At 42.2% G+C, this 13,217-nt stretch overlaps 1 protein-coding gene across 1 annotated transcript in view; it reads left to right on the top strand.

The window, feature by feature from the left end:
- Window positions 1-12,094, top strand: part of LOC146822013 (cysteine-rich secretory protein 2-like) — a 143,416-nt gene extending 131,322 nt beyond the window's left edge. Inside the window, exon 8 of the mRNA XM_085613115.1 lies at window positions 9,012-12,094. Coding sequence (XP_085469241.1) covers window positions 9,012-9,121 — 110 coding nt within the window. The 3' untranslated portion in view covers window positions 9,122-12,094. The remainder of the gene's footprint in view (window positions 1-9,011) is intronic.
- The last annotated feature ends 1,123 nt before the right edge of the window (window positions 12,095-13,217 follow it).

The following is a 13,217-nucleotide window of genomic DNA, read 5'->3' as shown; positions in this document are numbered from 1 at the left end:
CCCACCTTGACTAAGGAACAGGCGTATCATTTAGAATAGGGGTTGGCGGAATTTGAGTAGTCGCGCTACGCAAAGCTCTGCAAAACGGTAATAAATCTCCTCGAGCACGCAGAGTTCAGCGAACACCCAGAATTGCTTGTTTCACCCATTCGTGATGCTTTTTTCCTGTTCGTGAACGCTGTTTGCGTGCTCGGTGGGAAATATCTAGCGAACACCCTTTTTGAAAGTGCGAAGAAGCAAAAAATCGGGGATGCAAATCAGTCTTGACCCTGTGCCCCATGGGAACAGTCCAGACAGAACTGCCAGGCCAGGTCCTCCCTGGACCGGAAACAAGCATCCTGGGACCGGTTTCAGGGTATGTCACCCTTCTTCAGCCCGGCTAGCTTGAATCCAGTGGCGCAGTGAGCAAGGGACCCACGTCTGGGCATACCCATCCCACAGGGTCAAGACTGATTTACATATGGCTGGGTCCAAACTGGTGTGGCGTAGTGGGCAAACGAACAATGGATTTAACTCAGATCTTTTGACTGGGGGAGAATGTTTGTATTGTCAGCATTCCGTCCATCATTTGTTTGCTGTAACATTTGTAGAACGTTAGCATTTTCCTGCCCTTAGCCATGTGGGGAGTACAGCCTGCCTTAGATAGATGGATGGAGAGATAGATAGAGACATAGATGGATGGATGGATGAAGAGATAGATAGAGATATAGATGGATGGAGAGAGAGATAGAGAGATAGATGGACGGAGAGATAGATGGATGGAGAGATAGATGGATGGAGGGATGGGGCTGGAGGGATGGAGCGATAGATAGATAGATAGATAGATAGATAGATAGATAGATAGATAGATAGATAGATAGATAGATAGATAGATAGATAGATAGATAGATAGATAGATAGATAGATAGATAGATAGATAGATAGATAGATAGATAGATTCTTTATTGTACAATTAAATAAAATTGATACAACAGAAACTCCAACATCCATTTAAATACAATATATGGTTAGCTAATAACAGATTAATGCTAAAAGGACATGCTTAAAAAATGGATTAAGAACAGCAGTTTAAAATCCTCTGCATTCTTTGACTGACCCAGGGTTAGCTTTGCCCCCTGGGCATTCCGATGCTGGAACCTAGGTAAAGGGCAGAGTTTAAGAATATTTCAGTTCTCCCGGTATTATGGTATTTATTTATTTACCATTTATTCATATTTATTGTTTGGCCATCTTGTCAGTATTTATCCATATTTATTTTGTGTTCTGTGAATAAATTAAGTTTTAATATGGTATATTTCCACATGTTTTTAACTAATAAATGTGCACTCATACTTTGACGCCTGTCCGGCTTTCGTATATTAAGCCACCAAATAGAACTTAACAATACACCCAGAGGTAAAAAGGGGCATTTTAATGCAAATGGATGTTGACATATGTTGTTATGTAATGAAACCTCATCCTATTTTTTAACTCCCGATGGCATCTATCTGCTCAGCAGTTAGCCTGGAATTAATGAACGACAATATGGGAAGGCACTCTGAAGAAGCCCAATTGTCTGTATTTTTCAATTTTTTAAAATAAATACAGTCAGGAAACCCTACTTATAACATAGCGTGTATTTGTAAATCGCATGTTCAAGCAAGGGTATCTATGTGCTGAATAACAGATGTTTATTGTTACCCAACTCAATGTTCTTATTTTATCAATCTTAAAGGAATGAAAGGATGAGTGGGCGCACCAGGATTTGAACCTGTGATCATGAGGTCGAACACTGGCCGCTACAGTAGTCTAATTAGTCCACTAAGCCACCCAACCCTGTGATATATGAAATGCAGTGTTTTAACTGCATGGTTAATTCAGGTGCCTAACTTGGAGGTGGAAAAGAAGCAATATGTTTAAAGTGTACGGGTGCTAATAGAGACTGTACAATGAGGGGGCCTACATTAGAAGTAGTGATATATACCCTCCATGGGCTAGGGTGATCTGTTTTCTTTGAGGCTATGGCCTAAATAAAGTGCAAGGTTTTTCTGCAGCCTACTAATTGCCATTAAGTTGGGGACCTTTAAGTGTGATGAATTAAAAAGTCTACAATGGAAATAGCATTTTCTAGCCTTATGCTAATAAAGACCGCAGAGGGTATGGGATGCCCAGTTCACCTTTTTTCCCAATACCTGACGTACTGCTTATCCCGTGTGCAGAGTCATCTCATAACCCTTGTATAAAGTACAACATTTTTTAGTCTTTGGTCTTAGCAGCCTGTCCAAAGTTTGGTATCCACCACAATGATGGGAGATACTAGCTCAGTTTTCATGAATTTCATAAATCAGTCCACAAGCTGCAATGAGTCTCCTTTCAGGCAGGTTTGCATGGTGCCTTCGCAAGTCGTGATGTTTAGGTCACACCATATTGGCGACAACCAGAACTTTCTCAGTGGAAGTAGCTTTTTGCAGATATAGAGAATGTGAATCGGTGATCCATCCACTTAATTTTTTAATAGACAACATTGTCTATCGGGGTCATCGAGATTTGTCTGGCCAAACCAATAGGCTTTTAAAGGAATTAGTCCAAATCGAATGCTCATCAGCTGTTTTTTCATAACCTTACCAAAAGCCTGTGAAAGATAGATCGGCAGGACCCCTGGTTTATGCAATGTTATAGCCCAGGCCCCATGTGCCGCCGTCTTCAGGGCTTGAGCATCCTGTTCCCTCAACATTAGCTTTGCCTTCTTGACCAACAGTTTTGAAACTGTGGACACAGGGAGGTCAGATCTCATGGGCCCCCAAAACATCTCATGTAATGATCAGATATCTATGCAAACTTGTCAAAGGGTTGTTTATGACTTCCCAGTTTGCAAGCCTGCCTTAGGTCATATATTGGAGTGTAACTGACAGTTAGACTTTGTGAATTACTCCCAGACAGTCACATAATAGAGGGATTAGGTGTGCCTGATTGGGCCATCTGCTGGAAGGAAGGGGTGACGGAGCAGGGCACAGCCCCACCTGCAACTTAATAGGCTGTGCTCTGCTTTCACACAAAGGGCTTGTCACCTTTACATTGTCTCTGCAGTCATCTTGGAACCAGGGAAGGAGCGTCAGGAAATTCAAGAACCTCAAAGAGAAACCTCTCGAGACGTCTCCCAACTTCAAAGAAGGCACTAGGTATATAAATAGGGCCCTCAGACCTACACTTTAGTTCACTTTCTGGACCTGCGGAAGCTCTTTCAGAGGACTGCCTGCTGCTGAGCCTGCTGTAAACTCCACAAGACTGCTCTGCTGCACCTAAACGGACTGCTTTAATGCCTGTATAGTACCTTGAACCCTCAAAGGCCAGCCTGCTCTTTGGGCCATGCATCTTCACCTGAATCCAGAATTACCTGATTCACTCCAAGGGCTAGTTTGCTGGCTTACTGTTCAGAGCCACAGAGACATAAAACATTGCCATCATCTTGAACCCACACCTGGACCCAGCCAGAGTGAGTCATCAACCCCCAAGTAGTGTTCCACCAATCCTGGACCTTTGGGTGTGGTGCTAATTGTGTCCAGATAGCCACAATTCTAAACTTGGGACTAAGAACGTTTCTGGATAAAATGTTCTCTGAGAACTGAGGTAAGACCGGTACCAACCAGCTCGTTGATCAGCTCAAGATGCATCCCACCGGTCGGCCTAACTTCACTGCTGCTCCAGCTAAGTTTTTCTCCACAGCAGCAAATCTTGTTCAGCAGTCCTTCGCCAAAAGGGCATCCAATGTCCTGAAAATGTCTTCAGCTAAAGCCTCCTGCCTCGACCATATTTTTTGGCTTTGGCCCGGTCTCACGTGACTAGACCGGGTCACGGTTGGCAGTTTGACCTTTAAGACACTAGTTTGTAGTTACAATTTGAAAAATTAATGACTCCAGTTCAACTGATTGGAATTCTGTCATTTGGTGTAAAATAATATATCAAAATGTACTCTATTTTTCTAAATTGGTGCTGGATTTTTCTTGTGTTGTTTTTTCACGTCATTACTGCTTGAGTACTGCATAAATACTATACACGTTGCCTCTAATTTAATTCTGTCTGCTTATTGTGCCACACTACACAGGGTTTTTGCATAGGTTAATTTAGGGACTGTTTGTGGTTCACTCTGCCTGGGATTGTGGCTGTTGCTTGACCAGGGCTAACACCAACAACCCAATCAACAAGGTCAACCAACAACCCAGTTTTCACAAAACTCAGTTTGGTATCGCTTGGTTCCAGTGGCACACTGAGCAAAAGAACCACATCTGGTTGGATAAATTTCAACCATTCAACTCATCACTTTTTGCGTGCCTTCTCTAACAGAACCTATTCTCCTTTTTTAGTCCCACTGAGTGTAGCTCCCTCTCATCTACACAGTACTCAGACTTCCCAGGGCAAGTTCTTCCGGAAGAGGCCTTAAAATTTTTGGTAAAAATAAGACAGGAAACTGTGATCCAGTTGTAGTGACATATTTTAGAGATAGAAATTCAAGACAGAGTTGGGGATGCCTCTCCAAAAAGCCAGACAGGAATTATAAGCCAGGCAGGGACTTTGGATTTCATGTAAATTCTCCAAACCTCTTATTCTATTCAACAACTCCAGTCAAGGGTAGATCTACTTCACCTTTGGTGATTATTCATAAAACAATTTTGGACTTCTCAATTTAACTTTAGAGACAGTTTACTAAACCTTTATTTTCTGAGAAGGTGAATAGATCCCTCAAATGTTCCTGTAGGCCTTAGCCTTTTGTATTTAAAAGGCATAACAGCAAAAATCAGCAAACCCAGGTGAAACTCTTCGCTGTCCCCACAACTCCATCTATTTCTCTGCCACTGCATCCCGCAGAGCTACCAAGGACTTCTCCAGTGAGCATTTAATCCAGTCCTACCAAACGACTGAGCCACCAGAGTCTATGTTGCCATATCTGGCTGGCGAGATTTCTTCTTGGTCCCTTTCAGAAAGAAATGTTTCTTAAGCAGGACATAATCAATCTGTCCATTGCATTCTGTGTGCTTTATGAGTTCCCTTTTACCACGATTTGAGAACAGAGTGATTCATACCTCTAAAGTGCCGGGGACTTCTCCCGAATATATTTTTCATATTCTAAAACTGTCAGACTGTTGACTGGAATATAACTTCACCAATGACGAGTTCAGACCAAGTTACTAAGAGCGCTGAGCGATAATTATCGCCGGTTGTTGCTGATATGCCCCCAAGTTACTTGCATCTTCTGAATTACCTCTGCTTCCATTTACCATTCGCATGTGCAGACATGTTATCCTTTGTTAGTGCTTGTCACATATACCTTTACAGGGCATAGCTGGCTGGGTCCTGTCAATAGGTTGCAGCTTCAGCCGAAGTCAGAAATTCTTGGGCCTCGTTCACAAAGCCATTTGCTCATTTAAGCCTGACTTCCATTCGGATATAGCCTTTTTTAAGTGCAAATCAATTTACAGATCTCAGTTACATGCAACGGTATTTGCTCACAAAGGTTTCAATATATATATATTTTTAAACCCTTTTTGTTAGGTTTGTTGCAGAGATTCCATATACAACAGAGGTTTCATTATGAGTACATCGCCTGCAGAAGGGGATTTGCACTTCCTGTGATGCAAGGCCATGGAGGTTTATTTACTTCTGCATAACTTCGCGTTGGCGGATACGTACACACCATTAGTGACTCCTCCCTGCCTGGAAATCACCAGGCATTGCCTCCTGGCAAGAACAGGCTAGAAATGTCATTTGCACCGGCTGTCTTGCAAAAATAGACTTGCTTACATCTGCCCATTGGAAAAAATACATTCACAAAATGATTTCAGGATTATTTTGGGTAAACTGTAACTACCAGAGGTTTAAAGGAGTGACCTGAAAATGTTACGTGGATCTCAAACAACTGAATCACTGCACCCATGATAGGTCAGTAATCCGCACTTGTATGTCAGAATATCATTCATTAGTAGAAATACCAACTGGTGATAATATTTGTCCTGAATGTCACTTACATGGATATCATCTCATTGGCTGTATATTGGCTGTTATAAGTTTGAATGTAAATACATCTGTAAATGACATTTAGGACAATATTTTATGTGCAATATTCTAAAACCATACCGTAGCTTGCAGGAGCAGATTACATTTTTAACCGAGCTCCAGATACCTGTATGAAAATAAAACAGAGAAGGCGGCAGAAGGGTAGGACTCCTTGCATGCACCTGGAAGGCCATTGCTTCTGGTCTTTAGGTTGGGGTAATGGATCTGAGGTTTCAGAAGCCAGATACTTCCCTTTGGATAAAGACAGGTGGCACACAGCCCCTGGTGAATGTGTATTCCTACCTGGGTATTATTACCTGAAAGAAGAATGTTAGAGTGATGAGCACATTTGTCAGTATGTGAAAGGTCCAGAGAAACATACATGAGTTGCAATCCTAATATTCCTTCTGAACCCAGCTAGCTTTGAAAGGATATGTTGGATGGGGCTATATAAAGACCCAGTTGGTACCCTAAGTCTCAGACAGTTCATTCATCAGCTGCCACTCTCCAACTTTTAGGCCAGTCGATGTAGTAGGAACTAAATCACCTGAACCCCAGTCCATAGGAGTGGCCCTCTTCCATGAGATCCTGATGTGGTGGTTCCAGTTTTTAACTTGCTGATTGATGACTCCTTTGATCATAGGTGTTCTAGGGAACCCCCATGAATTTTATATGTCAATTGGGCGAAGTTGTATCTCATGCAGATCTGAGGTTGGTGAGGTCAGCAGCCCAGCAACTAGCAGTGCAGTGTAAGCATTAAACAAGCAGGTAACTGAGAACGATTGAGGTTGAGGGTGAGTGCTCTAGTACTGTATGTGTGTGTACATCCTAATTGGTTTAGTCCCCAATCATATTTTTTTAGAAGTTGCCAGCAAAATCATTTGGATTTAAAAAATAAAGATGGGGGAACTATAACACTCACATTGGGAAGTTACCACTGCTTTGGTCTATCTTGGATCTTTCATCGGGAAGGACTTATCCACAGTGCCAATGCTTTAAAACCACTCTTCAATTTCGGGTAACAAATCTATGTGTAGAGGGTTACTCCCATGATGCTAGCCTTCCGTAGCCCAGAGATGGGCACTAGCAGCTATGCACTCTTCGATTCCCTCGGCTCATCTGTTTTCCTCGATCTTTTTTCCAGCCAGTCAGGAATTGTGCTATGAGGCCATTCGGGTAGTGTATTTGTCTAACTTAGGTCCTCATTTAAAGTTTAGCAGATTAAAACCTTTCCCTAAAATGTGGAGGATGCTCTGCCCACCACCTTTAAAGTGCCACAGACATCAATGCACTCTTAATACAGGCAGATGGGACAGCCTCCACTTGCTGGTAGATGACCCACTACTGCCCAACTCTAATCAAAGCCCTTGGACTGTTTGGTGTTATCATTGCACATTCTATGTTCATTCGATATCAAGGTCAGATTGTAGAACATAATATGCAGAAAGAAAATTATTCAACTCTCTCTCCCCCCTTGCTTCTTCCTTCCTCCATCCATCCATCCATCCCTCCCTTCCTTTCTTCCTTCATTTCATTCCTCCCAATTCAAATCATTATTTCCAGTAATCAATAACCATCAATACTTGGGATCAACATTTGTATTTGAGCTCTTCCTCTTGCGTTTTACTCTGGCAACAGCCACAAGTCTCTGAGACAGCCTCCTACCTCCTTTTCTGGTCTCCTCTTCCATTACATTTAGCTTTAGATGAAATTAACCCCGTGTCATCTCATTGTCTGAATCATCTGGATCGCAGATGTTTTAATCGCCCTCTCGTGTTGAATGAGCTTTTGTCACTGAAAACAAACTACTCCAAAAAAGTGAGTGATGGGGCAATGTAGAGACTGGCAGATGGTGGGCGCCCCAAAGAAAATAAGGCGATTGTCCAATTTGGGGACAATGTTAGGGTTCGCCCAACCAATTTATAGGTGAGGAAAGGACTGGGTGTCCACTGCCTCCAGTGAGGAAACCGCTTGACATAAACTGGCCCACCAGGTCACAGTGACCATTGTCCTGCTCTATGTGGGGCTCGGTGACCATCACTGGTGTTTCTGCCCAGGCTCTTCATGCAAAGCATGGCGGACCTGGGCAGGGAAAATAATCAGTGTCCAGCTGAGGATTTTGATTTTTTGCTATCCAGAAATAAACCCCAATGTTAAGATTTGTTTCTGAAAATGAAAAATAAAATTAAAGCCTTCAAAAAAATCGGCTGTCTCTATTCAAAAAGTGATGACAGTGTACCCACCATATCAGCAGACACAATTAATGAAAAGGTAGATGAGGGTCACTAGAAACTGCAGGCGGTGCTCCTACGGAGATTAAATGGCCTGGCAGGCTGATGGGCTCAAGGAATGCCCACCAGGGGCCAAATGACTCATTGACCCTACTGACTCTTGTACAGAGCCTCTTCTTGGCTTTGACACTTTTGCAAACTCTCCGTTTTGTTTTTGTGGTTTTCATAAGTATAATCAAGTATTTGATTTTCGAGACTTTTCACATATTTAACAAACAATCGAAACAGTAATTCAAACTTTACAAGCATGATAAACAATAATGATGTAGAACAGATATTATTATCCCAATAATATACTAACTATTCTATCAAATCATTATGAATAAAAAGAAGGTAGCAATATGAAAAGAGAACACAGACTACATTTTTCCTGAGCCTTCATCTGCCTCTATAAGTGAACAAGGCTTCCCCACCCCGTTAGCTCCTTGTGCTCAGTGACATAATGTACAATAATGGCACCCCCATGTCCTGCAGAATGTGGCGAGGAGCACCTAGAACTGCCATATCGCACAGATATTCATAAGCCGTAGGCTGAGCACATGTAGGGGCGGGGACGCTTATGACGCGGTGATCTGCATTACACCTCTGCCTATGCTGCACAAATACGTTCATGCATTGTCTTGTATCATCTATGAATGAATTGTTCTTCTCACGTTTCTCTTGTTGACAACTGTGTGATCTGTTTTTTTTCAGCCAATGCCTGCTTATACCTGGACCTCGATCCTAAATGCCCTACCTATAAACCATATTGCGAACAACCGTCCGTGGCTTCCGGATGCGCAGCAACATGCAAATGTGGCTAACAATCTACACTATAGGCATATGTGAAAGGTATATGGGAAGGAGTAAAATAAGTCACAACACAATATTTTCATATTTAGCATCATTTACTAAATTCTCATACAAACATGCTCACTAGGCTACTCTCGGGATGTGTATGTGTGGTTTACATCTTTGTGGTGCACTGCTGAGTGTTATGCTGGCTCTTAAAGACTGTGGGGTATATTTACAAGCCCGTTGCGCCACTTGTGCGTCACCTTTCCGATGTTAAAAGTGACGCAAAAGGGACGCAAAGGGCTTGTAAATCTGCCCCTGTATTCCCAATTACTGGAGTGATCTGCAGGTGAGGACTGGTGATGAAGAAATGGCCATTTAAGGTCGAATATAACCAATCAAAAGGCATATAATACTGACAATCGTGTGCCCATCGAGGGAAGACGGTTCTGAGTTGAACAGGAAGAGACATAATATAAACATTAAACGTTGGACGAAAATGCCTCCAGCAGACATTAATCATCCTCTACTACTTTATTGACTGACAAAGGCACTGGCATTCAAATGTTCTAATACGATTATTCTAACACTGAAATATGTTGTACTGTACATCCAACCTTATATTGGCTCTCAGTTTCCAGCACCCCTTGTGCGCTACAGGCAGCATTTAATAGTATCTTAGATTTTCTTGGCAGCTGTCTTAAGTGTAAGGTTTTTTAGAACTTTGGACTGCTGAGGCCTCCATTGTAGACAATGAAGAGGCTCAGGCCTAATAATGGATATAAGAACATTGGATTGTTGAGCCCTCCATTGTAGACAATGAAGAGGCTCAGGCCTAATAATGGATATTAAATCATTGGACTGTTGAGCCCTTCATTGTAGACAATGAAGAGGCTCAGGCCTAATAATGGATATTAGAACATTGGATTGTTGAGCCCTCCATTGTAGATAATGAACCGGCTCAGGCCTAATAATGGATATTAGATCATTTGACTGGTGAGACCTCCATTGTAGACAATGAAGCGGCTCAGGTCTAATAATGGATATTAGAACATTGGACTGTTGAGACCTTCATTGTAGACAACGAAGGAGCTCAGTATTAATAATGGATATTAGATCATTAGACTGTTTAGTAGGCCTGGGCTGACAACTATGCTACACTCGCGTAGTTTGCGCTATTTCGCGCTATGCGAATTGCACATAGCACAGTGCAAGAGCGCGTAGTGTAGCGTGGTTGGTATTTTTTGCTCGCTCGTGGATCTCAACGTCAAGTTGGCAACCGCGAGTGAGCAAAATGACATCCGGGCGAGACTTTTTCCTCGTTCGCAATCAGCAACATCAATTTGCCGATCGCGAGCGTGGAAAATAAACCTCCCAGCGAGAGTCTCAACGCGGGGAGGTCAGGTTTCTCATTGCGAGTGGTTGCGTATGCTCACGACCGCTCGAGATGAGAAACTACCAGTTCACGTTGAGAAAGCTGCTGCTCGAGTTAAAATCTACTTGAGCGGCAGAAAACGACCGCTTGCACTGTGCGAGATGCTGTTTGCAATGATTGCACAGTGCGGACAAGCATCCGGCACTGTGCAATCATTGCGAACAGCGCACTACGCAGTTCGTGTAGTGCTACGCGTATCTCGCGTAGTGCAAAGTGCACTTCTCGTAGCTACGCGTAGCGCTACTATGCGAACTACGCCCAGGGTTACTATTTAGACCTTCATTGTAGTCAATAGAGTGGCTCAGGTCTAATAATAGATATTAGAACCTAGGACCGTTTAGACCTTCATTGTAGACAATGAAGCGGCTCAGGTCTAATAATGGAAATTAGAACATTGGACTGTTGAGATCTCCATTGTAGACAATGAAGCAGCTCAGTGCTAATAATGGATATTAGAACATTGGACTGTTGAGACCTCCATTGTGGACAATGAAGTGTCTCAGGGTAAATAATGGGTATTAGAAGATTGGACCGCTGAGATCTTCATTGTAGACAATGAAGCGGCTCAGTGCTAATAATGGATATTAGAACATTGGACTGTTGAGACCTCCATTGTGGACAATGAAGTGTCTCAGGCCTAATATTGGGTTTTATAGCCCATCTGCTCCAACATTCCAAAATGTGTCTTCCTGTTTCCACATTTTTAATTTAAATAATTCTCTCCAGGGTGGGTGAAATGTTCTAACAGCATAAGAATCATTCTGTCTAGGGCTATAATTGTTGTTAAAGGTCCTCTCCCTCATTATAACATCGCATATTACAAGACATACTAAAATGTTGTGGAAAATGGGCTTAGAGTGTTTGTTGGCTGTTTGCGGAGGGATGGGTTCGGGGCCTGACCAAATGCCAGCCAGGTGCATAACACATGCGGAACATGCCAACTAAGCCACACTGCACAATTTATTAGTGTTGTTGTTTAAATATAATCAGTGATGTCAATAATGATGGCATTTAACATGTACCGAGTGATGTAATATGTGGAGTCATAAGCAGTGCATGATAGGGTGCAAATATAGTTATTTGACTAAACTGTAAGTGGTGTATTTCAGTGGTTTGGGGTTTTTTAATGTTAGCATATGTCTCATTTCAAAACATAATTATAACATCACTTTAACCTTTGTTTTGACTGTGAACTTCTTTTTTTTTTAACATAAGTTTAGGTCTTAGATCCTAACATAACGCTATTGTCACCTCACTTTTACCTTCTGTGAATGCATACATATGTATAATTGTTATGTCAAAAGCTGTAATAATACAAAATGATTCTCGCTACTGAGATCAAATGTCCAAATCAGGGTTTTGGCTGAAAACTGTCAAGTGAGTTGTTGAAAGCTGAATGTTATAGTAGATTGAGCAATGCATTAAACATTCTTGGCTTATCAACAGAGTGAGAGCTGAATTCCAGAATATTTCGGATTTATAAAATGTATTGCCATATCGGTTGTGATTTCATACCCAGAAACATATTTTCATTATTCTTTGTAATAAATATGTGTTTCTCAACTGATTCGGGAAGTGGTTTTGTGTACATGGTAACAGAGCATGCAAACAGAGGCTTGAGGCATGGTCATTCTCGTCTAAAAATAAAAAATAAACACTTTTTTATTTTTATAGGACTAGTCAAGAATTATATGCTTTGACTGTTAAATGCATTTGCCATTCTCACAAACTTCCACCATATCCTTTTGACTGCATGTTACAAGGCAGTGGATACGGGTAATGATCCTCTACCATTCTCTAAAGATGAGACACCATGGTGCCATTAGTACGTGATCAATCTAATTTGGCACGTATTTCATTGTTCTTCTAAGGAATAAAGGTGAAGTTGCTTATACAGGGCTTTGAACATGAGGTTTGTATATCACACACAGACTTCAGCAGAGTACTTTATGTTATGTTATGTTATGTCATGTGATGTTATGTTATGTATATTGGTAAAGCGTGCTATCATAGTATCATGGTACTGAGCAGGTGCATGTGCTTAGCCACACCTATGGTAGGTTGGTTAATTGAAAAGCCAGACCTTCAGCTTCTTGTGGATTTCAGAGAGAAGAGGAGGCTCTGATGTGAAGAAGTAGGCCGTTCCATGCTTTAGGAGGGATGTAAGAGAATAATTGTCCTTCTGATCTGGTAAATGTGTGATACGTTGGTGAGTAGGACACATGCGGAGTGGAGGTATCTGGATGGTTGGAGATGTAACTGTTCAGATAGATGAGGCCTGGGTTGTTGAGTGCCGTGCATGAGGAGTTTGATTTAAGTGTATTTGTGCATTGGAAGCCACTGTTGTTCCCTGAGGTGTGGTGTAATGTGAGTTCTGTGTGGGAGGCGGAGGATGAGTCTGGCTGCAGAGTTCTGTATGGTATGTAGTGTTCTAGTGAGTTGCTTAGTGATCCTGGCGTAGAGGGTGTTTTCATAGTCCACTGGTCCCCGGGGCTTGAGTGACAGTTTTTCATGTGTTGCTTGGGAGCCATTTGCAGATCTTCCTCAGCATCTTCAGGGTGTGAAAGCAGGATGCAGTGATGGCGTTGACTTGTGCAGTCATATCCAGTTTGCTGTCAATGAATATTCCAAGATTCCTGGAGTGGGTTCTGTGGGTGGGTGTGGGTCCGAGTTTGGTTGGACACCGGTTA

This window comes from Triturus cristatus, chromosome 6 (assembly GCF_964204655.1).
Source record: "Triturus cristatus chromosome 6, aTriCri1.1, whole genome shotgun sequence".
NCBI lineage: Eukaryota > Metazoa > Chordata > Amphibia > Caudata > Salamandridae > Triturus > Triturus cristatus.
The sequence above is the reverse complement of the archived record's forward strand: the minus strand, read 5'-3'. Positions and strand labels throughout refer to the sequence as shown.